Genomic DNA, 24,077 nt, shown 5'->3' with positions numbered 1-24,077 from the left:
AAATTATCCACTAACCTAATTTATAATACTATTTTTGTCATAGATTATGAATGGGCCTGTTTACACCTGGTCATTTAATGTGTTTTCGCTGATCGGATATCTATCTGATTTGTTCAAACGTTTCAATTTACACATGGCCACAAAGTCGCAAAACGGATATAAATCTGATCTTCAATTCCTGCGCTATATTTAAATGTAATGAAATTCAGTCAACGAAATCAAAAGACAAGCGCTTTATTTTATTAATTATCAGCTCATTTCAAGATCAAAGACAGCAATGGGAGAGCACGTGGCATCAGCACTGGAAAGATAAGTTTGTCTTATACTTTTAATGAAGAGTATTGTGTTGATCGTCGGAATTGGCCGATCGGAATCGGATCGGAATTGGCCGATACTCAGAATTTTCTGGATCGGATCGGAAAAAATGGTATCGTTGCTTCCCTAATCTGAAAGTTGAATACATAAGCTTTCCATTGATGTATGGTTTGTTAGGATGGGACAATATTTGGCAGAGATGCAACTATTTGAAAATCTGGAATCTGAGGGTGCAAAAAAATCTAAATATTGAGAAAATCACCTTTAAAGTTGTCCAAATGAAGTTCTTAGCAATGCATATTACTAATCAAAAATTAAGTTTTGATATATTTACAGTAGGAAATTTACAAAATATCTTCATGGAACATGATCTTTATTTAATATCCTAATGATTTTTGGCCTAAAAGAAAAATCTATAATTTTGACGCATATAATGTATTTTTGGCTATTGCATAAATATACCCCAGCGACTTCAGACCGGTTTTGTGCTCCAGGGTCACATATTATTAAATAAATAATATAATATTAATAAAAATGTTGAGTCTAACTGGCTACAATGTTTGTCAAAATTGCTCTGATTTAAAAAAAGAATATATCCTTTTAAATATTGGCATGTATATTACATTTTCCTAAAGGATGAAAAATATAGATGCATTTGTTTAGCTACTGTATAAGGTAGAAAATGTGGCTATTTTATCAGTTTATTAACAAAATATGAAGTTTATTCATTTCTTTTAATCCATCCTCCAGCTAAATTTTTCTTTTTTTCCCCCATTACCCTCCCTTCTTCTCATGTGCCTTTTGGATGGGTTCGTTCACTCTGCTCTTAATTTGATGACTAGCAGCTGCAGATCATTCCGCATGCAAATAAACATCCAGGTCTCCGTAAACATCCAACATTCCGATTAGCATTTCTTTCTTTTTCGTATTCTCTCTTTTCTCACTCCTGCATATTTTTTTAGTTCTCGCTTACATCCACTCTCTCAGTTTCCACATGCTCCAGTGCCATTATCTACATTTTCTGGAATGTCCAAATGTCCGTACATGGGTGTCTGCCAGGCCAGACCGAAACGGTGTCCTTTTTTTTTAGGGCAATTAGAAAGATTCAAACTGAAAGAGTGGCAGCAGAAAACTGGGGTACACTGAATTCATTGAACTCAAGACTGCAGAGATGTACAGCTCTGCATGGCTAAAGCTTTCTGTTTGAAAACAGACTATTTGCTGTAATTGATGTTTGCTCAGAAGTTCTCTGCTTGCTGGAGACACGCTCACACTGGTGAAGGATGAAGCTGTCGTGACCAGAGCACAGATGCAAATGCTTGTATTTCCACTGTGTTGCAAGTGTGCATCATCCATAAATAAAATATTGAGCCTATTTACCATATTAATCCATGTTCCTGCTCTTATTATGAATGATTTATCATGCACTGTCGTCCATTTTTTTATATATACATCTTTCATCGTAATGTACACTTCTGGTCAAAAGTTTGGAATAATTAAGGTTTTTAATGTTATACAAAATATATTGTAATCACTAAGGCTGCATGTAAATAAAAATACAGTAAAGGCAGTAATATTGTCAAATATTACTACAGTTTAAAATAACTTTTTTTATTTGAATGCATTTTAAATTTATTCCTATGATGCAAATATGATCATTACTCCAGTCTTCAGTGTCACATGATTCTTTTCAAAAAATCATTCTAATATGCCGATTTGCTCGATTGTTATCAATTATTTTTAGGTGCTCAATTATTAATAATAGTATCAATGTTGAAAACGGTTTTTGCTGCTTGATTTTTATTTTTTTGTTTTTCATTATTCTTTGATGAATAGAAAGTTCAAAAGAACAGCATTTGTTTGAAATAACATTATAAATGTATTTACTGTCACTTTCTTAATTTAATGTATCCTTTCTAAATAAAAGTATCAATTTTATTCATGTATTTAGCACATCCGTTCAGTTTGGAGTATCAGAGTTTTCACAAAAATATTAAGCAGCAAAAATTGTCAGCATTGAGAATAGTAAGAAACATTAATAATTGAGCACCAATAATAATGAATACTATTTGAGCAGCAAATCTGCTTTGCATCACAGGAATAAATTACATTTTAAAGTATATTTAAATAGAAAACAGTTATTCTAAATTGTAATATTTAAATTAATATTGTAGTAATTACAGTTTTTAGTCTTTATCAAATAAATGCAGCCTTGGTGAGCATAGGAGCATGTTTATTTTAAAAAAATCATAATTATTTTCACACTTTTGAGTAGTGTATAAAGAATGATTTTCTTGTTCGGCTGATTAATTTCTCCTCTCAAATCACCTGACTTTATTCTGATAGGTATCGCTCACTTTGCATAATTGAATCAATTCTCAATAAATAAAATCAAGCCCTGTCCAAAATTTTTCTTGTTACATATTTTGATGATAGAAGTAAAATGTAAAATTTCACATTGGCTTTAACATGTTACTGTGATAATGTCAAATTTTCCGATAAGACCGCAAGATTCTCTTCAGACTGTTGCTCCACCATGGCAGTACGGTAGTTTATCTAAAAGAGAAAACTGGAAAAGGAAGACAGTTTATGCTAATGTCTGTTATTGCACACTTGCAGTCACCCTGAGAATGCACCATACTGTGCTATGAGTTCTTTCACAATGCAATGCCACGTGAAATCGAGCTTGCATAACTAGAAGTGTCTGCGTAGAGTATGTTCTCTTTGCGTCTTCATTAGTTTGCTTTCTCTGTTCATTGTCAAAAGCTCCATTTAGTCTGCTGTTTTCCAGCCAGATAGACTTCGCACACTAGACCAGTACGACTGGAGGGAAAGATGAACAGCTCGAGATGAAGCAGAGGACTAGAGAGATGGAGTGGGTTGAGGCAGATTTCTCATCAGTGGGCAGATTTTCTTCATGGCCGGAGACCAACACATCAAGAGCCAACAGCAGATGGCCTCAGAACAATAAAATTTCTCCACTTCTCTCCATTTTCTCTTCTCTCTTTTTTACCTTCACCTATGAGCGCTGCACTGTCTGAAGTCGTCCACTCATTCTTTCCGTGTTTACCTCTTGTGAATGTTAATGGACTTGCCTGGAGGTTTGTTTTGTGTAATCGGAGATGTTCGTGAAGCACTGAATTGTGTTTATAATTGGCCCTCATGTATTTTTTGGGCTGTGCTGTAAAGAGAAGCTCAGCAGTGGCCTTGGTAACATTAGTTTTCCTGTGTAGATGCTGTCTTATTTGCCAGCACCGGGCTTAAAGCTGTCCTGATGCCTCAGTTCAAGCACAAGAACTCCTCTTCTCTCTGCTAATGGCTCTCTCCTTCTCTTCCTCAGGGCATCTGGCGTATTCCAGTAGATGAGATCGATCGTCCTGGCAGTTTTGCATCTCATATGAACAGATCCATCGTGCTCTTGCTGGATGTTCTGTCTCAACTGAAAGATCACCACACCTTACTTAAAATCTCCCTCATGCTTCAGAGAACCCCTGATCAGGGAAAGTAAGACATTGCAAATATTTAATTTGTTTATTTTGTTCTACTCATTTAATTAAATGTGCGTATTTATAACAGGAAATGGAGAGAAGTAGCCTCTTGAAACGCAGTGTTGCCAAATGCTTGAACTATTCAATTAACCTTGCCTTGCATATTTGTTGTGAATGTTGTTTGAAATTGTTAAAATATTCTTAGAAAATGTATTGCATTTCATAGTTTACACAACTTTTTTGAATGTTTGTTTTCCTATTTTGTTAAATGTGAAGCATATGGCATGAAACATTTTATTGCAAGGACATATATCTTTTTATGTTGTGTGTTATAGGAAGTACTTAAGAGATGTGGACCGACAAGTTTTGGCAAAGCGAGCATTTTTCTTCACTGTAAAAGTGCTGGAAGACAATCTGGATAAACTCACAGGGGTATAAAAGCTAAATTCTCATCTGTTTTGGCTTGTTTTTCGAAGGTTTTTTTTTTTTTCATTTTGTTTTGTGTTTGTGTTTTTTTTTTTTTTAAATATATATATTCAGCTTTGGTTTTAGAATGATTTAGTTTTGTTTTCATTGTTGTTTTCCTTTTTTTATTTTGTTTTCTTTTTTATTTTGTTTTTGGTTTTTGTGCGTTTCTGCTACTTTTTTGTTTTGGATTTAGGTTTTATTTTTGTTTTCATTTTTTTTTTTTTTTTTGTGTGTTTCTTTTTTTTGTTTGTTTGTTTTTAGAGAATTTAAAATTTTATTTTGTATGTGTCGTTTTTGTTTTGTTTTATAAATAGAAGCTGAATAGCGGCCTTGCTAGCATGTTTCCTATGGAGACACTGCCATGTTTGGGAAATGAGACTTAAGCCAGATCTGACAGCCAAGGATACGCTTATGTTTGTGCTAACACATTAATGCCATCCCGACTGCTCAAAGAACAGAATGATAGCTTCACTCAACTTAATGCCTGTGCTTCTTTCTCTAGACATTTTACATTGAGTTAAAACAGATCCAGGAGTGCAAAAATGTTCCTTCCTCACTCCTGGTGTCACAGCCTTTTTAAAGTTTGCTCTAATCATAATATATTAGTATATGTCTTGCTTTCTGTCAGCAGAATCGGCCTTACTTACATGCACCACCTTAAATGTGGTTTCTTTGTCACATTTGTTGTGTGAAGATGTCTTATATCTTTATCATTCTCTTTTTCAGGTAAGTGATCCCCCTAAACCGTCTACCACCTCTATGGGTGAAATGACCACTGCGGATGTGTCCAACCGGCCCCCTGCTGTGGAGGACCCCAAATGCTCCCACACCACCCAGCCTAAAGCAGGACTCCCCGACACCCCTAAGGCCACAGGAAGTGAGACCGGACCTCCCGGCATGCCTCAGCAATGTTCAGCCACTCTTCAGCTCTCCCTGGAGTCTTTAAATCAGGCGACAGAGGCCGCCGTTCACCCCAGAGAAGGTACTTCAGCACTTGTAGAGCCTATGGAGCTTGGCCCCGGATCATGGCCGGGTGCCTCAAAATTCAGAGACCCTCAAACACCTGTTGAAACTAGACCACAGGAGCAGGGGGTGGCTAAATCAGCAACAGAGGAGGCCGAAAAGGCTCCAGAGAGCAGTCGGGCGTCTGAGCTATCGCTGGAGGAGTTGAGCATTAGCTCAAAACAGCAGCAGCTACAGAATCAGGTGAATGCAGCTAAAGGAGCGCTTACTATGGTCACAACACCAACAGCCAGCAACCCCACACCTCTACCCTGCACCCCTGAGGTGGGACAACAGCAGAGACCCAACAGGAAGAGGAAGCTGCTGGATGACGTGGAATCGGGCAAAACGCTGCTTTTGGATGCGTACAGGGTGTGGCAACAAGGTCAGAAGGGCATTACGACCTACGACCAGAGGCGCATTGAGAAGATAATGTCCGAGGCCTACATGCTGATTAAACAGGTAAGAAAAGATGCAAGTAGGGCTTGGGGGGTGTGCGATATTGACAAAATGAAATCTCACTTTTTCCTGGAATTTTGTTGTTAATAATTAGACAAAATTGATAGACAGTAACTTTTCAATAAGGGGTGACATTTGCCACCTTAAATTGATTGCATCATCTTTCATGTTAAATTCTTACATTTAATCAATAACTTGAGTTTGAATAATAAGACACTGTAGGCTGTTAACAATAAAATTAAATCATTATCAGCTAAATCCATTTTTGCACTGCTGAAGTGGTGCAAAAGCTGCATCTAAAGTGGCATTTAGATGCATTTACAATTGCATAAATAATGGTTTGAGATTTAATATTTTAAAAATATATTTTGAATATTAAAATATATATATATATTTTTTAAATGAAAGGATATTTCACACATGAATCTAAAACCACTGGTTGGTGGCTGTAATTCATTGTCTTAATGAGTGTGTCATTGAATGATTCATTTAGTTGCTTCGTTCGAACTGTGGATTTATTCAGGAAAAAAGAAAGTGTCTGTCATTATGAATAGATCACTAAATCATTGATTCGTTCAGAAAAGAAGCACTTCTGTTTGTTGCTTGGCTTTTTTTGAAACCCTTTTTGTTTGCAAAATATAAAAAAACAAATTAATCACAAATTGGTATAAAATGTTATTTTTAAATTATACTATTACATAAATATCACATTTACAGTTGCGCTGATATTCAGGAAAAACAGCACACTTGCTTGTGTGATTTTGTTTAACTATCATAAAGAAATATGACAAAAACATATATATGACCCTGGACCACAAAACCAGTCATAAGGGTCAATTTTCGAAATGGAGATTTATAGATCGTATGAAAGCTGAATAAATGAGCTTTCCATTGATGTATGGTTTGTTATGATAGGACAATATTTGGCAGAGATGCAACTATTTGAAAATCTAGAATCTGAGAGTGCAAACAAATCTAAATATTGAGAAAATCGCCTTTAAAGTTGTTCAAATGAAGTTCTTAGCAATGCATATTACTAATCAAAAATTAAGTTTTGATATATTTACGGTAGGAAATTTACAAAATGTCTTCTTGGAACATGATCTTTACTTAAGATCCTAATGATTTTTGGTAGAAAAGAAAAATCAATAATTTTGACGCATATAATGTATTTTTGCCTATTGCTACAAATATACCCCAGTGACTTCAGACCGGTTTTGTGGTCCAGGGTCACACGTATTGAATTTTGGTGTCCTTCTAACTGGGTTATGGGGCTACATCACACAGCATATGCGTGGACTCTCAAGGTGTTTGTTTTTTTGCAAAATAACTGAAAACAACAATTACAATATTATCAGACTATCGCAGTTCCCTATAGGACTGATTGCTGCATTATCAGTTCTCATTCAAACATGACGTGGCTTGACAGTTGTGACAGAAGGTAAACGTACAATCACTGTGACAGGGAAATCCCACAAGTTTTCATGAACAAAACAGAGATAAAACACCGAGAAGATTTATGAGGGAAAGTCCGAAAAACCTTATACGGCATAGAACGAAACTTGTTGGCTTTGTTGTTGTCAGTGAAACATCTCGGGCAATATTTACTTGGTGTCAGACTCTAGGAAGATAACCGAGAAATTAAAATGTAAGTGGTGTTTGTACATGTGAAATGTGCCACTGCAATTCTAGGATATCGCTAGTGCTTTTCCAGTCTAAAGTGTTCTGGGTAATTTGTGTGTGTGTGTGTAGCCCAAGTCTATGATATTCTGGTCTTTAGATATGACTCGAGTCCTCCTTCGGTGTAAATCTTTAGTAGCATAAATGGTGCGGGATGAATTACCTGCCGTTTAGTACAAGGATTTGAACAAAGCTCCCTAACCATAAATGTGAGCAATAGTAATATTAATGCTTGCCTTAGCAAAAATAACTAGTAAAAGTAATTATTTTAGTCACGAAGCAGGCTGTAAAGTGGGATGCGTATTGCGAGTGCGATAGAGCTATACTATGTTATATTATACAGACATTAAGGCATCCCTGGGGAGAGCAAGCGAGAGCCAATTGAATACAAATGGAACTGTGGAAAATTACTGGTGTAGCTAATGATAGAGTAGCACACGAGCTCCATAACATTTGTCATCATAGTGCTGAGTCAAGTACGCTATTGTATAAGAATTCACCAAGAACCAGTGAGGTCTAAAAGGACCGGTTTCTGGCTTTTTATTACACACTGAACCTCAAATTCCCTTGAATACATGGAGAATATATTAGCATATTGTACACAGTGCTGGTAGTAAATGATTACATGTAATCTGGATTACGCTAAATCAAGTACTTGTGATTAGATTTTTGCATTTCAAAATACTCAATCAGGCTAAAGTTACATTTTATTGATTGCATTATTACATATGATTTGCACAATAGCAATAAATAATTTAGAATTGATAGATTCTCCCTCATTCTTATTTTTCGTCATTTATATTTTCTTTTTTTTTTCTTTTTTTCCATTTAAAATACCACTACATTTCAGAAAGTCTTTCAGTTTTGTGGACACACACACACACACACACACACACACACAACGACCAGTTACTAGTCAAGTAATAATAATAGTAATAAGAATAATAATAAATAATTATCACAGCATTTGACCACTGGATTTATAAAAATCATATTTTTTTTAAGTGCTTTCTCTACATTTCAACATTGCATCAACTACTGATGAACACATTAATTTTATTTGAATTATCACTCAGTTGATTATTTAACCATAATATGACTTATTTTTAAATGATTTATTTAAATTTTATATTTTTATGATTTCAATTATCAGTTATCTCTTCGTTAAAACCCACAAACCTGGCTTTAATTGTGTGTGTGTATATATATATATATATATATATATATATATATAAGATTAAAAAAAACTAAGAAGAAAGTTGTTTAAAAGAAAAAACATCCAATATGAAATGCAGTGCAGGGAATTCTGGGAACTGTCAATTAAATTTTTTTCCCTGTACATTTTACATTCTTTTTCACTTCCAAAAATGGTATTTCACCGTAAAATTGTGTAAAATGTCTATTACAGTTTTTCACCGTATATATTAGGGGAACTTACCGTTAACCATTTTACAGGTTGTTACTGTAGCATTTTCAGTTTTTTTACCGTTAAAATCATGGTAATTTTTTACTGTGTGTGTGTGTGTGTGTATGTATATATATGTATATGTATATGTATATATATATATATGTATATATGTATGTATATGTATATGTATATGTATATATATATATATATATATGTATGTATATATATATAAAAACATGGCAATATACAAAATTTTACATTGCTACATAAATTCTGTTTAAAGTGCAAAAGTTTTTAGTTTAATAACTTAATTGACATGGACCCTTTTGACATGGGCCAGTAAGTAACCATCTAGAAGACCCTGTGAACCACATACCAGTGTGCTGAAAATTTTCTGTACCACCTAGTTAAGTTCATAGTGTTTTTAAGCGGAGGAAGCCCGACAGGCTACTGTAGAAATGTGTCTTTGTTTTGAATAACAAAAACCAAGTTATTATGTTTCATTATGCCTTTTGCCCAATACCATCATCAAGTGTTGAGCTCTGCATTTAATTATATCAAAGTAAAAAACAAACTAGCACAGTTGCCGTTAAAGTATGTTATTAGTATGAGAGGTTAATGGCTCTAGCTGGCAGTACACACACACACACACTCACAGAACTCATCTAGTCCATTATCAGCCTCTACCTCTCTAACAGTGTATCACCTCTCATTTCCCCTGCCTGTGTAATTGCATCTGCTCTCTGAGTGTGTGTGTGTTTGTCTCAGTACCCGAGTCTAATTGTAGTGCTTGTCTCTGCGTGTGTGTTTATGCATGTTTTTGTGTGTTTGTGTCCTGCGGTTGTTTGTGAAGCACTGTCTAATTCACCCGGTGAAGAACAAATCTCTGATTGAGATGAAAGTGGAAAGGAGAGAGATTTTAATGTGGCCCCTGGACACTGACTCACGTCAAATTGGCCCATCTTTACCTCACTGATTGAGGAAAGATTGTACGTGAAGAATTTTAACAATCCGCTTTATTTGGGGCCTACATGCATAATGAATTATCAAGATGCATTGAATTGGATTTGTTTTTTTCATGAACTTGTTGCAGTGCGTTATTGAATTTCCTTTCCTGCAAAAGATATGTGTGGCACTACCTTAGAAATGGACTAAAATGCGGTATCTTAGTAGGCAGTAATTAAGTCGCCTACATTTTGAATAGGTTTCACATTGAGGATGTTTTGTGGGCTTATGATGAACTGCTGCCTCCATAGACCACACACTAGGTTTTGTAATAAAGCAGTTATAATCAGTCTTGTAAATAATGGAAACCACAGTTATAAACGCACAGGAAATCCAAATAGTGATCTCAGTCCAACTTGGCAGTAATTAATAAAGAAATGACATTCACACGCTGTATTCATGCAATCATGTGGATAGATGTTTTATCACTGGCTTTCAACAGTCATTAGCATTTATGAATGGTGTTGCGCTCATTAGTGATATCCCACTTATTTATCTTCAGTGATGATTCAGTTCTACCACATAAAAACTGCAAATGACTTTACTTTTGGTAAACATTTCATCTTGATTTAATATATACAAAAAATGGCACAATTACATAGTACATACTATTAGAATAAACCTTTTTAAAGATGTATTAATTCAAAAAGAGATCGTATTTCACACCTACCAGTGACTTGACCTCTTTTTTGATGAATATGTTTTGAATTGATGAATATGGTGAGTTTATGAATTATATATGTAACTGTCCTGTAGGGATGGGCGATATCTTATCGTTTGTGATATACCGTTGAAAATTCTCCTCACGATAAAAATTTTTCTCCTCACGATAATAACGATAAGTCTAGTTGATGACGTAGTTTTGTGCGCGCCCGATTTACTGTTCACGTGCGGAGTGAAAACAAGCATGGCGGAAGGCGGACGTGAGGCTGACAGTGCGTTCACACCGGACGCGACTTGCGCGAATAAATCGCGCTATTCGCGCGTAGTTGGACGTGTGAACATTTTGGGTTTACGCGCTTCATTCGCGCGTGAAATTCACTGCACAACAGACGCGAATTCGCGTCATGGGCAGGGCTTCTGCCAGGCGCACATGTATGACTGCCACAGAGAGCATATGTATAGAATTTCGCTCTAAACGCTCAATTCGCGCTGCGTCATTCGCGCGAATTGCGCGGCAGGATGTCTATTCGCGTCTTTGCATTGACTTAACATGTAAATCATTCGCGCTTAACGCTTCATTCGCGTCTGGTGTGAACGCACCATGAGGAGGAGCTTGTTGTTACGCGAGGAGCTAACTTACCTCCACAATTTGCTAGTTTGGTTACAGAAAATCAGATGAGGAGCAAACTACCGTAATATGCAAAGTGTACAGAAAAATGGTGGTTACAAAGAGTGGAAACACGTCCAATTTTAATTTGACATAAAAGATGCCATACTTTTAATAAAGTTAAATATGCCATTTCTGAGATATTACAATGAATTAATTTCTAAAATGTTATGATATGGAAAGCCTGAAACAGATCACAGCAGTATAGCCATACACAGGCTTTCAGTCATCAGCAACGTGGTAAACGTGTGCCAGTAGCCTATGCATATGATTTAATATGAAGCGTCCATAACGCATTATTATGGTTGATAAGAGCAATTAATGGAGATGAGCTGTTGATCATAATTAGCATGGCCATAAGTTGGCTGTGTACAGAAAGTTTCAAGTTAATTGCATTAATAATACTATATGAAATAAACTTAATCTTTAAAACTTAATCTATTTATATATATATATATATATATATATTATCGTCATTTGTATCGTTATCGCAATAAATACCTGAACAATAAATACAAAACTATGCTATAAGAAACAGAAAATATTACTTAATTGTTTACCTGGGTCTTTAGTCTATGATTAGCGCACCACCTCTTATCTGACAAGTGTTCGGGTTTGAGTCGTTCGTTCATCACGTGACAGCCCCATACGCTTAACCAATGCAGCCTGCATTGGTTAAGCGTATGGGGCTGTCACGTGATGAACGAACGACTCAAACCCGAGACTCGATATACAAGAACTAATCAATTCTCTTTCCGGCTCAGGCTGCATTGGTTAAGCGTATGGGGCTGTCACGTGATGAACGAACGACTCAAACCCGAGAATGCTGTGCAATGCGCATGCGCGACTGAACGAATCACTCCCCGAGACGACTCGTTCTTCTCGAGTCACATTAAAGATTCGTTCAAAATGAACGAATCGTTCAAGAACGACCCATCACTACAAAGAATGACTAAACCTCGAGCCAATAGCCTTCGAGTATGATACGAGGACGGAGCATGTGATTTGTTGAATCTAGTGAACGAATACGCCCTTCATTGAGTTGCTTTGAGTTTGAAAGAGTCAAATGAACTGTTACATACATACATCTCGTCTCATTATTACGTTCGTCGTTCGAACAACTGGTTCTTTGTTTTATTTTTTTATATTATTGTTTTATTTTTTATTTTTTATTTATCATTTTGTTTTATTTATTTATATTATTGTTGTTTTATGTTTGAACCGTTACATACTTTTAAATAAAAAATATTTCATTATGTTAGTCATGTCATGCACTTTTGTTTGTTTAAAAACTGTGAAACATAAAAAAATATGGCAGTATTGATTATTTGTGTCACGTCATCCCATCTCATTTGCGTCACGTGACTCACGTCAGCAAATAGCATTTCAGCTCGGGTTTAGAAGGGGCATGTAATTGGTTGGATCGAACGAACGAATATAATAGCATCATTGACCGAGATGGCTCTGTTTTGAGTCTGAACGAGAGAGAGATCTCCCGTTCGTGAACGAATTGAACGAACTGGTAGCTATACCCAGTTCGTTGACCGGGTAGGTCGGCCATTCTGTCAATCTAGTTCATCAATCAGCAGAAAGCGGATGCAAAGCACAGGTATCCGTACTGTGCACGCTTGTTTATATTCATATTTTACATACAGAATAACTCCTCTTTTAACATAATCTCAGATTTGAACGTGTAAATCTCTGCCTAAACAATTAAATGTTAACTAGCCTAGTATGCAAACAAATAAAAAAACACTTGTGCTTTGGTCATCCGAAAAGAGTGTAATTTAAAAGATAAAAAGAGTAATGACTTTGATCACTTATTTAGACTTATTTTATTCATTTAATGAGAAGGGCACACTTTTTAATGAAGCCAAATCGGTTTTTATTTTGTAACAAGTAAATACGTTAGTTGAACAACACATTTTGCCGCACATGCTGACGTATTTGTGTAATATGGAAAAATGGTCACTGAACGAATTAGTGAACGAATCTGAACGAATCATTTTGGTGAACGAACAAAAAATGAACGAGTCTCTGGAAAGAATCAAAATTTCCACCACTATTCTGTACATACCCCCCCCCCCCCCCCCCCCCCCCCCCCCACACGATAGTTGATTGACAAGGCCCTCTTACCTTAGACCCGCCCTGAGTGAGCTGAGATCTGTCCGCCGTGTCGACTCTGGTGCAGGGGAAGACCAGATGTCTCCAATTAAGCGATTGAGGTATTTTGTTGTTGGATGTAATAATGAACATAGCAGTCGTCATTTACTCCTGACATCTGAGCCGCTGAAGACGCAAAGGATTAACTTATTTTCGTTTTTGAAGGGAATGCACTGATCCCCGATCTGCCTAAATGCACCTATATTCGTGTGAATCATTCGTGATCCAGTTTCATCTACAGAAGAAGTGAGATATAAGGTTTTTTTATGAATCTTTGTAAATGGCCTTTCCTAATAACGTGCTAGTTAGCAAGTTTCGCGGCTGAATTTTACAGTCTACTCATCACCCCACGGAAGAGAGGGGCGGAGTCAGCAGAGCTCATTAGCATTTAAAGCGACATAAAAAACAGCTTTCTGAAAAAGTGTTTTTTTTACACTATCATTGAGAAATTTGAACCAAAGTATGTTATAGACTTTTCATTAAGACCCTAAAGAATCATATCAACTTGTGGAAAATGTGCATCCGAGGACCCCTTTCAGTTGGAAATTTAATTTTCAGGTCAATTCTCAAAAAGTGGTCAGTCACTTTTACCTTTATTTATATAGCACTTTATACAATACTGATTGTGCCAAAGCAGCTTTAAATAGTTTTGTAAAATAGTTTATCTTTAATGTAGGGCTGCAACTAACGATTATTTTAATAATCGATTAATCTGTCGATTATATTTTCGATTAATCGATGAATCGGATAAAAAAACAAAAACAAGGCATTCATTTCCAACCCTTTATTCAAAAACAGAACTAAAATATTTAGAAAGTGCACAAACACGTTGCTCCTTGAACATCCCAGAGCTGTTATAATAATAATAATAAAATAAAATAAAAATGGACTAACACAAAAAACATACACATGTATGCTTTACATCTGCCAAATATATAGACTTTTTTTTTTAAATAAAGTGCCACCTGAGCTGCCAGAACAACAGGGGCGTGTCTAGTCTGCATTTTAAATGGGGGGGCCAGTCTGGGGCACTGCCTCAAAAGAGGGTGGCCGGATACATGGGGTTGGATACATGATGTTAATAGGCCTATATTATATAGGCTATTAATTGCACAGTGTGAGATTCATTGGTCCTCACAGAACTTTGTGAGATCGCGATGAACAAAGAGTGACAGCTTTATTGGTTATGAGCGCTCTTTGCAAGCTTTCTAGGCAATCCATTTAAAATGTAGAACTTTGTTTTTTGCCCACACACGTTGCAAAGTTTTGGGAATGACATCTGCATATTTATGCAGGATTCGCTCTCCAAGTATCAGCATATTGATAGTAATAGAAGGGACAAAATATGTGAAAATGTGCATTTAAGAGAGCATCCCCACTTATTTTAGAAGCAGCTTTGGTTATTATTTCTGGAACCTGGTTGATATGCTTCTATAACTATATACAAAAACAACAAAATACAAATGCACTACATAAAATAATTTAATATGCATATTTACAATTTAAGCACTTAACTAAAATAAGTATTAATAAAATGAATAACTAGAGAAGGCTAACTATATTCAGCTTGCTTCCATTTAGTGAGAAAAGCCTACTCTTCACTTGAATTAGAAAAAAAAAGCTTTTCTGGTCTTCAGTGATGCGAGGATAACGTTTGAGCAACATTAGTGAGACCCGAGCCAATTCATAAAAGAACAATGTAGATTTAAAAGCACACGTCCAGTTTTGTGCGAGTGAAGGAAATCCGCTTGCGAGTGGAGAGATGCGTGCTCGCGCATTACATGATCGCGTAACATTATGCGCTCTCGACATTTGTCATTTAGATCACGCTAAAATGCCTAAAATTAATAAAGAAGAGAAGTAAGCGGCCCTAGGTAGCTGACTACACATGCCAAGATACGCCAGATGCAGTTAGAAATTTACTAAAAACAAGCCTATCGCAAGACATCTGGTAGAGGGGGCACCTAACCACGTAGACACGCACCTGCAGAACAATAAATAATTATAAAAAATAAAGAACAATACAAATCAGAAAATTTAACAGGATTTGTTTGAATGTCAGAACTTGTTCTCTACACTACACTGCAGACGCACACACTCGCAGACGCACACACTGACACACACACACACACACACACTTACTTTGTTCAGACACTTTGCATTGCAGTTAACACACTTTTTCTGTTTATTTAGTGTGAAATGCTCCCACACCTTGGATGACTTGGGTCGCACGGATTTCTCTGCCTCCCATGTATCATTCCTCTACCTCCGCTCGTTTTTTATTTTAGCTCCGCCCTGTCTATGAGGCGCCGAACTCTGCTAGCATCCGTGCGCGAGAGAGACCGAGTGTGTTCACTCCGCTCCGCGCTCAACTAAATTTTTATTTTTTTTTATTTTTTTATAATCAAACGTCTCCGCGTCGCGCGACATAACGAATCGATTATGAAATTCGTTGCCAACTCTTTTAGTAATCGATTTTTATCGATTTAATCGATTCGTTGTTGCAGCCCTACTTTAATGCAAGAGGACAAAATGAGTCACTTTCCAGCTAGAGTCAGTTCATCGATGATTCAGTGATGTCATCATCCAGTTCAGCTCTCTTCCAATAGTATCTGTGCAATCAGTCAAGCGTCTCCAACTAAGCAAGCCAAACGTGATTGGCCAAAGGTAGTTAACAGGTAATAAATGGATCATAACTATACCATAAATATTGTTTAGTTCCAAAAAATCCCCTAATACCACACACACTTCACTAACTTCGTTTCACGATTTTAAAAATCTTCTCAACCTGTTTTTTTTTTTATAGATTTGTTGAAATTGTGCTTACATATGATTTATTAGTATTTCTATTTTAAAATGTGTAAATAATGAAGAATGAGTACGTGTCCGATCCTTTGATTGGTAATGTTTATACAGTTACTCTGAATGCATCAGACTTCTTCGCCGATGGTTGTTTTTTTTTTTTTAACCGCTCAAACTGTGAGATCTGTATGACGTGTGTGTGCTGGTGCTGAGAGTGTTGCCTTGTGCATCTGAGTGGTGTGCGGTGTCGAGGTTGTTGTGCAGTGTTTTGAGTCATTCGTCTGAAATCTCACACCTCACCAACCGGAGGAACAAGTCCTAACAGTTAGCTCACACACACATGCACGCCAGCAAAAATAAAATGCGTCTATGACCTCTGCTACTCTACTACTACTCTACTGTGCTAGATTAAGTTAACTTCTACTGAAGGTAGACCAGCATTAGCAAGCATGCTAAATGCACCCACGGTATAGCTTTAGTATAGTTTCCTGATACTTTATTTAAAGGAATTCGGTTGTTTTAGTCTTAAAATGTATATTATGTATTAGTTAAGACGTCGTCGTACACCATACTCTTAAACATACTCTTACATACCATACTCTTAACTATCTGACATAAAACAGACACCAGGGATGCCCAGTTTCAGCCGGCTCCTCCGGTTGCCATGACCACAAGCACCCCAGTAGAGGTCTATTTAGGTCATTTTGTTCTATAGCCTGTCTGCCTCTGTGTGTCAAATTTTGGAGGATCTAAAAAATCAATAAGAGTTTCAGAACTAGTCTAATCAGCCGTATTTTAAAGGGCTAGTTCACCTGAAAATGAACACTTGTCATCATTTACTCAGTCATCTACTCAACTTGTATGACTCAGTGAAAGACAAAATAAGAAAAAATCCTTTTCCTGTGAAAATGACTAAGTCTGGGTCCAGAATGGTGTTTAAAAAAACCTGCTAAAAATAGTACATATGACTTCTGAAGCAATCTGATGTTTGGTTTTGTTTACTCTAAACTATCATATTTGATTTATTTATGTAAGTCGGTGTTTTGTACAGACAGAAATTAGTTTGGCTTGTTCATTTTCAGGACTCCATAATGCCATCTGCACATTTTGGCATATCATAGCGCTGGTAGCGATTCTTTCTTCCTACTGCATCCTCTCGGGACCTCTGCCTGTGTTTCTGTATGTTTGTGCACGCTGCTTTTTATTCCTTATTTGTAGATGATCTGATTATGGTCCTTAATTAGCGTGGGTCTCTACTTCCAAAAATCATCATCAACTGATTTCTGAGAGCTTTTCTGGCAGCTTACTTGGCTTTCACACAGGCACTGGCTAATGAGTGATAGGACTGTTTCTGGGGGTTGTTTTCTGGAGTGAACATCATGTTTGCCTTCAAAATTCAATCAGATGTTCATTAACACCCTTTGTAAAGTCAAGCTCTTTTTAAGTGCTTAAGGTACCAAGTATTAGATGGTTTTAACAAGATAAAAAAAGTGGTTGTTCACCTAAAAATGGGAGTTATGCAGTTTAGTCATCGTCATGTTGTTTCAAATGTATATACTTTTTTTCTTCCGTGAAACACAAAAGATTGTTAATTTCCAAGCTAACTGAGGCTTTCAAGCAATTGATAGGGCACTGTGATTTCCGTGATGCAGAAAACGCGGACAGAATCACGGAATCCAGATATTAAAATAGAATTTGTTGTATTATGTGGAATGTCACGGAATTTGCCAAATTTTTGGATGAATAAATACAAAATCAGTACGCTTAAATCAAAATGCGCTATGGACTAGTGTCTATGAATATAATGCTGTATTATGCCATTATTTAAATATGAATCCAGCATGTTCTGAATCTCTTTGTGAATGACGGTGCAGACGTGTGGTTTCGTTTACTACACACTTACTGATGTTTTCAGCCTCTGCCGCCTAAATATATGAGTACATGAACATAATCTGAAGAATCCTCAGAGAGTCTCTTCATTAGCATGTTACCTTTTCTTTTGAGTAAAACTATCGTCATATACAAACAGAAACTTTAAGGTCTTCACAGCAACCTGTCAAAATAAAAGTTCAGTTTAATTTGAAGAAACTGTGACCGAAATATTTAATGTAATGACTTACTACTAATAATAAAATGATTATGAAAAACAATATTGGGCCTTAAAATGCATTTTTTGCATTAATATTTTCTAGTTTAACCATTAAAACAGAGTTGAAACACATCCAGTAGGGTGCTCAAAAGTGCTTGCTTGACATTTGAGAACCAATGAGGTTTGTTCTCTTCAAATACAGATGAATAACTTTGCTCTTTTGAACTTTCTATTCATCAAAGAATCCTGAAAAATACCTGTCTCTTTTTGACGACTTATAATTGAATGTTACTTGCACTAAATTGGTGGTAATTTAGTTGTATGCGAACCTGACCTTTTATATGTCAGTGGCCTCTCTGAATGATTCACTGACCTCTTCGCACATGAAATGCGTAACAGCTTCTGTCATGTTACTGAATGGACGTTTATATATAAACATGGGCAGTCACGTGTTAAAGTGCTCGTGTCTAGGTTTGTGATTGTGGACGAGTATGTCTACATCAAGCCCTTTTTATTGTATTTTCGCTCAAATTCTGGATTTTTTTTTCTTATCTTGTTCATTTTGCATTTGAATTACCATAATTATGAGATGACAAGATGATTCTGCTCTGAACTATATCATCAGACTCAGAAATTACTATGCCAAGGCTTACAGTGCTAAACAAAATGGATCCGTGTGCGCTTTTGGTGTTTATATTGACAGTATTTAATTGGCACATTAATTCACTAATTTATTCTTTTGCAAAGTCATGAAGAACAAAGAAAGTGCAAAGTTAACAACACTGACTACAATCAAATGACAGCAATTGACTGCTTTGAACTGTTGAGGCTGCTTTTACATAACATAGCAACAGTCAAGTAGGACACATCAGGCCTTTTATGTGATTCAGAGTTTCCAAATTATTTTGTGAATGGTTTTTCTGGTTATAAACTCAAATGATTGTAAACATGACAGGAGACGGCATTAAAATGCCTAATATGTGAAAAAAGCAAGTCAGTTCTAGCGGCTGTTGTTGTGTCTGATTATGATAAATAACTCCACTAATTTTATTTCTCATTCGTTCTGTGTCTCTGTAGGTGGATGAGGATGTAGCATTGGATCAAGCTGTTAAGTTCTGCCAGATTCAGATGGCAACATCAGCACAAAGACAGGTAGGATGCACAGACTCTCTCTTGTCTCACACCAGGAAATTACACCGGCTGCTTTTCCCTCTGGGATGCAAATCCAATATTCTCTCCTCTGCTCACTCCATTGGAAACACAGCAGACTCACTGGATGTTTTCACATTTGGCTGTGGTGCTACCCCTTTCTCTCTCTTTTAGGTTTCTCTCTCCCATCCCTCCCCCACACACACATCCTGTCTTTTCTGAGCCATTTATGAGATGCATTAATTATGCACCTTTTGCTAGTATCACTCCTTCCCTCTCACTGTTCAAACGATTAAAACGGTTGTTGAGCAGCTCAAAGAGAGAAACAGAGGCTGTGTTTGGTAAGGAATAGTTACTGCATACTCACTACATACCAAATACTAACTACTATTTAAAAAAATGGCTTGCGCAACTATATGCAGTATGCAAATTAAACATTCAAATATTAAAACACATGGTTTATTGTGATTAATTGAAATGGAAATTATTGGCAAAGAGCTGTTAATCATGGATACATAACTAAAAAAAATAGATTAATCTTTGTATTTATATAATACTTGTATGTTAATATTGTATTATATTTATATTAGAATATTATTCTATGAATATTTAGTTTCTGGTAGTATTATTATATTAATCTATTTGTATAATTTGAAAATATTTGGATATTATCATATAAATGTTGCTTCACATCCAGATTTCCGTTGGCTGTTTTTTTTTTTTTTTTTTTTTTATCTTTCTTTTATGACGTTAATTTTCTAATCTAGTCATAAAAAGATGTTAAAATATTGGTAAATAATTCTTCCAGTTTATTAATCACATTGAAGATCAAGTGTTTACTAAATTTCAATTATACACACTGCAGTGTATAAAAATGACAGTACCCCTGAATTTATATTGTTGCATAATAATCCAAGTTTATACGAGTTTATTAATATAAATATTTAAAAATTAATACAAAATTGTAAATTAATAAAGTATTTAAATTCATACTTTTATGGATGTCCTTTTAGGGCACATTGAACTTATTAAAAGTAAGTAAATACATTTATAATGTTACAAAATATTTATTTTTAAAAATAATACTGTTGTGTTTTTTTTTTACTTTCTATTCATCAAAGAATCCTGAAATAATGTAACTGTTTTTCTCTCTTTTCATTAGCCATTCATTAGTGTGCTGAATCTAGCCTGGGCAAAACATATAAGAGGCCCTGCTGTGTGTCTCATCTCTCTCTTTTACTCTCTGCATCTCTCACCCACTCAACCAGCCCCCCCCCCCCCCCCCCCCCCACCTTTTCCCCCTGATTCAATCGCTTTCTCATCTCAGTCACTCATGCTATCTGTTCATCTCCTCTGCTGCTTACTTTACTCTAATGCACCATTACTACAATGTTTTCTGTCTGATAGCCGACAGGTCGACCATGTTGGTCCACCATTAGTGTGTAAAACACCACCGCAGCTGGGGATGTGCTGTATAACGCTGCTATTTTGCCATCTGTATTGGTGTTGTAAGATAATATCATGTCTTTCCTGTAGTGCAAAAAAACAGCGATACAATTTTATAAATATATTTTGCTGTGTTTTGAGATTGGGAATTGTATATAAAACAAAAACACTAAATACCATAAAAAACATATATATATTTTTTTTCAGTTGACAAATTACAGAATCACTTAAAAAAAAAAAGTACAATAAAGGGTTGTTCAGAAGTGCCTTAGTTCTTATATTTATTTCTGACTGTTTTACACGTTACACATTTATTTCACACATTTCACAAAATATTCTCAAAAAAAATAAAAAAATAAATGAATATTAGAACATACAAAAAATGAACTTTCGAAAGTAAAACTATAAGGAATCATAATTGGAAACACAGTACTTTTTTCACATTTGAGGTCATTTAAATGTAGTTTTTTTAAGTTTCTTATGCTCAACAAGGCTGACTTTATTTGATCAAAAATACAGTAAAAATAGTAATATTATGAAATATTGTTCCAATTTAAAAGAACAATTTTTTATTGTAATATATTGTAAAATGAGTTAGCAAAAACAATTTTCTGCATCATTACTCGAGTCTTCAGTGTCACATGATCTTTCAGAAATCATTTTGATATACTGATTTGGTGCTCGAGAAACATTTATTATTATTATTAATGTTGAAAACAGTTTTTAAAAGTTGTTTAATTATTTTGTGAAAACTGTAATACTTTTTTTCAAGACTCATTGATGACTAGAAAGTTCAAATGAACAGCATTCATTTGAAATATAAATATTTTGCAACATTATACATTTTTACTGTATAATGACACCCACCTTAGTTTAAAAAAGTTATGTTATGTATTAAAAGTTATGTATTAAGATTTTTATTTTAATGAAAGATTTTTAATGTGTTTGAATATTTAATAAAATGTCTATTGCATTTTTATTTTGTGAAATGTTTTTTTTAGCATATATTATAACAAAACTCTTTTAGATCACAATTATACCGTTGCCATATGCCAGTGAGTAGATCAGTTCAAATCTCACAAACCTAAGTCTCAGTTTGGCAAATTAGACCGAATGAATCGTCAGTCTGAATCTTGAAGACGACTCATGATTCTCATTGTGAATCGTCACTCACTGCAGCACTCACTCAAAATAAGATGAGGACGGTTAGTCCCTGACCTGCTTACAGCATTAGCGAAGAATCACTAAAATTGAGCTCATCCTCTTTCCTCAGACTGTTTGAGGCGGTTTGTTTATTCAACAGGTCTCTCGTCTTTGTTGTTTACCTCAGAAGACATCTCGCTCTGATGCAAGCAGTCAAACAGGAAATGCGCCTGTCGGTGGGAAGCGTGGGTTCATGCATTGGTTTGAGAGAGAGTGAGTGGGTGGGGGGTGCTCATCACAAATGCTTCTGTGTATGTGATATACTGCAGGGCACTAACAACTCAGTCATACAATCAGTCACTGCACAATCATAACACACTTGTGCCACTTCAGAGGTTTCCCCTGAGATATCCGATTTGAGGCCGTTTAAGCTCTCTTTCTTTTTTTCTATTACTCATTAGTCATCTGACTGAGTGACAATTTTATCTTAAGTGGCTTGTGGTACATTTTCAGTCACCTTGTAGTTTAATTCACTTGTGTGGACTATTTCTGTGGCACTTCTGTCCCGTTTCCACCACGGAATTAAAAAAAAAGTAATTGCGACTTTTTATCTCGCTATTTAGATTTTTTTTTATCAGATTTGCATGATGAATTGCATGCGAGTTTATATCTCAATTTTTACTTTAACACATAATTGCAATTCTTTATTATCTTGCAATTCTGAATTTTTTTGTTGATGTTATGACTTTTTTTTTTCTCAGAATTCTGAGATATAAACTTTTATTTTTGTCCTTTTATCCCCCTCAGAATTGGGCTTTATAACTTGCAATTGTGAGTTTATATCTCGCAATTCTGACTTTTTTTCTCAGAATTGTGAGATATAAACACATTTGCAAGAAAAAGTCATAATTGCGAGATATTAACTCACAATTGCAAGTTATAAAGCCCAATTGCAAGAAATAGTTTTTCTTGCAATTCTGACTTTATAATGTAATACTCTCAATTCTGATCAGAATTTGTAATATAAACTCACAATTGTGAGTAATTTTATGGAAAAAAGTCAGAATTGCGAGATGTAAACTAGGTAAGCCCCGCCCCCTTAGTTACTGTTGTACAAACAAACGGAGTTGCTAACTGTCTTACAATGACAGCTGTCAGTGTGAAAACCTTGTCCCTATATCTTTTTGATCAATTTTGGACACAGACAGCCCACCATTCATATGCCATGGAGGGATATATAAAAGCAATGCAAGCGGGAGAAATCTCATATTACGGTAGTCATGATCACTGATGACAACATCCTGGATCAGCACTGTTCATGTACCGCAGGGTAAGATTATATCAATTTGCATTTAACCAGTTTAATATGAAGAGACCGTGAAATGTAGACCTCCGTTTATGTGTTTTTGCCCTACACTGTACAAAACGCGAGAGCAGTCTGCTATTTAGGTTTGTACATAAGCACGGACTCACTAACTTTAACATTAGCTAGTTTTAGCCAGAGATACCTTGCTAAAGCACAAGATGACATTAACGTTCTGCTTGAGCAGATGAAAATTGTAACTTAATGAGAGTATGACGACCAGAAAATGAACGTTTTTGTCTTCATTGGGATTAGGAAATGTAATAAAATAAATTCTATTGCCTATCCTCTCAGGATACCTGGAATCAGTGTTACAAGTACCCCAGGCACATCGTTTTTCCATTTTTGAAGCATAAACCCCATAAAATCGATGCGAGCTTCGGATCTTCCAATGTTACTTTATGGCGCTGAAACCTAACGATGTCCGAGTTCTGCTCCCCATGCAACTGATACTCGAAAGCCATTGGCTAGTCTGTGTTCGAGGGGAGGGGCTTACCGATCAAAAGTCAGAATTGTGAGATTAAAAACTCGCACTTTTTAAAATTTTTTCAGTGGCGGAAATGGCTTCCTTAGTCCTCAACCCACTTTCATTGTATGGAAAAGAACAGTGTGAACCAGGGGGTGTCGCAAGACCCTTTTTTACTGAGGCACGAGTCACACTGAAATACTGCTGTGCCCCAGTAAAATATTCTTGTCTGATATTGAAGATGACCGTCATCATTCTGCTTGACAATATTTCAGCAGTCATGTTGTGTGCATTTTCTATC

The 24,077-nt window shown here is 35.8% G+C and overlaps 1 protein-coding gene across 1 annotated transcript in view; it reads left to right on the top strand.

Moving 5' to 3' along the window:
• The window catches only part of cabin1 (calcineurin binding protein 1), a 115,566-nt gene that overhangs the window by 75,761 nt on the left and 15,728 nt on the right, over nucleotides 1-24,077 (top strand). The window contains exons 31-34 of the mRNA XM_079382768.1: nucleotides 3,656-3,819; nucleotides 4,139-4,235; nucleotides 4,998-5,735; nucleotides 19,287-19,361. Coding sequence (XP_079238894.1) covers nucleotides 3,656-3,819; nucleotides 4,139-4,235; nucleotides 4,998-5,735; nucleotides 19,287-19,361 — 1,074 coding nt within the window. The remainder of the gene's footprint in view (nucleotides 1-3,655; nucleotides 3,820-4,138; nucleotides 4,236-4,997; nucleotides 5,736-19,286; nucleotides 19,362-24,077) is intronic.

Source organism: Barbus barbus, assembly GCF_936440315.1.
Source record: "Barbus barbus genome assembly, chromosome: 28".
Lineage (NCBI taxonomy): Eukaryota > Metazoa > Chordata > Actinopteri > Cypriniformes > Cyprinidae > Barbus > Barbus barbus.
This window is presented reverse-complemented; position numbering and strand designations above follow the sequence as displayed.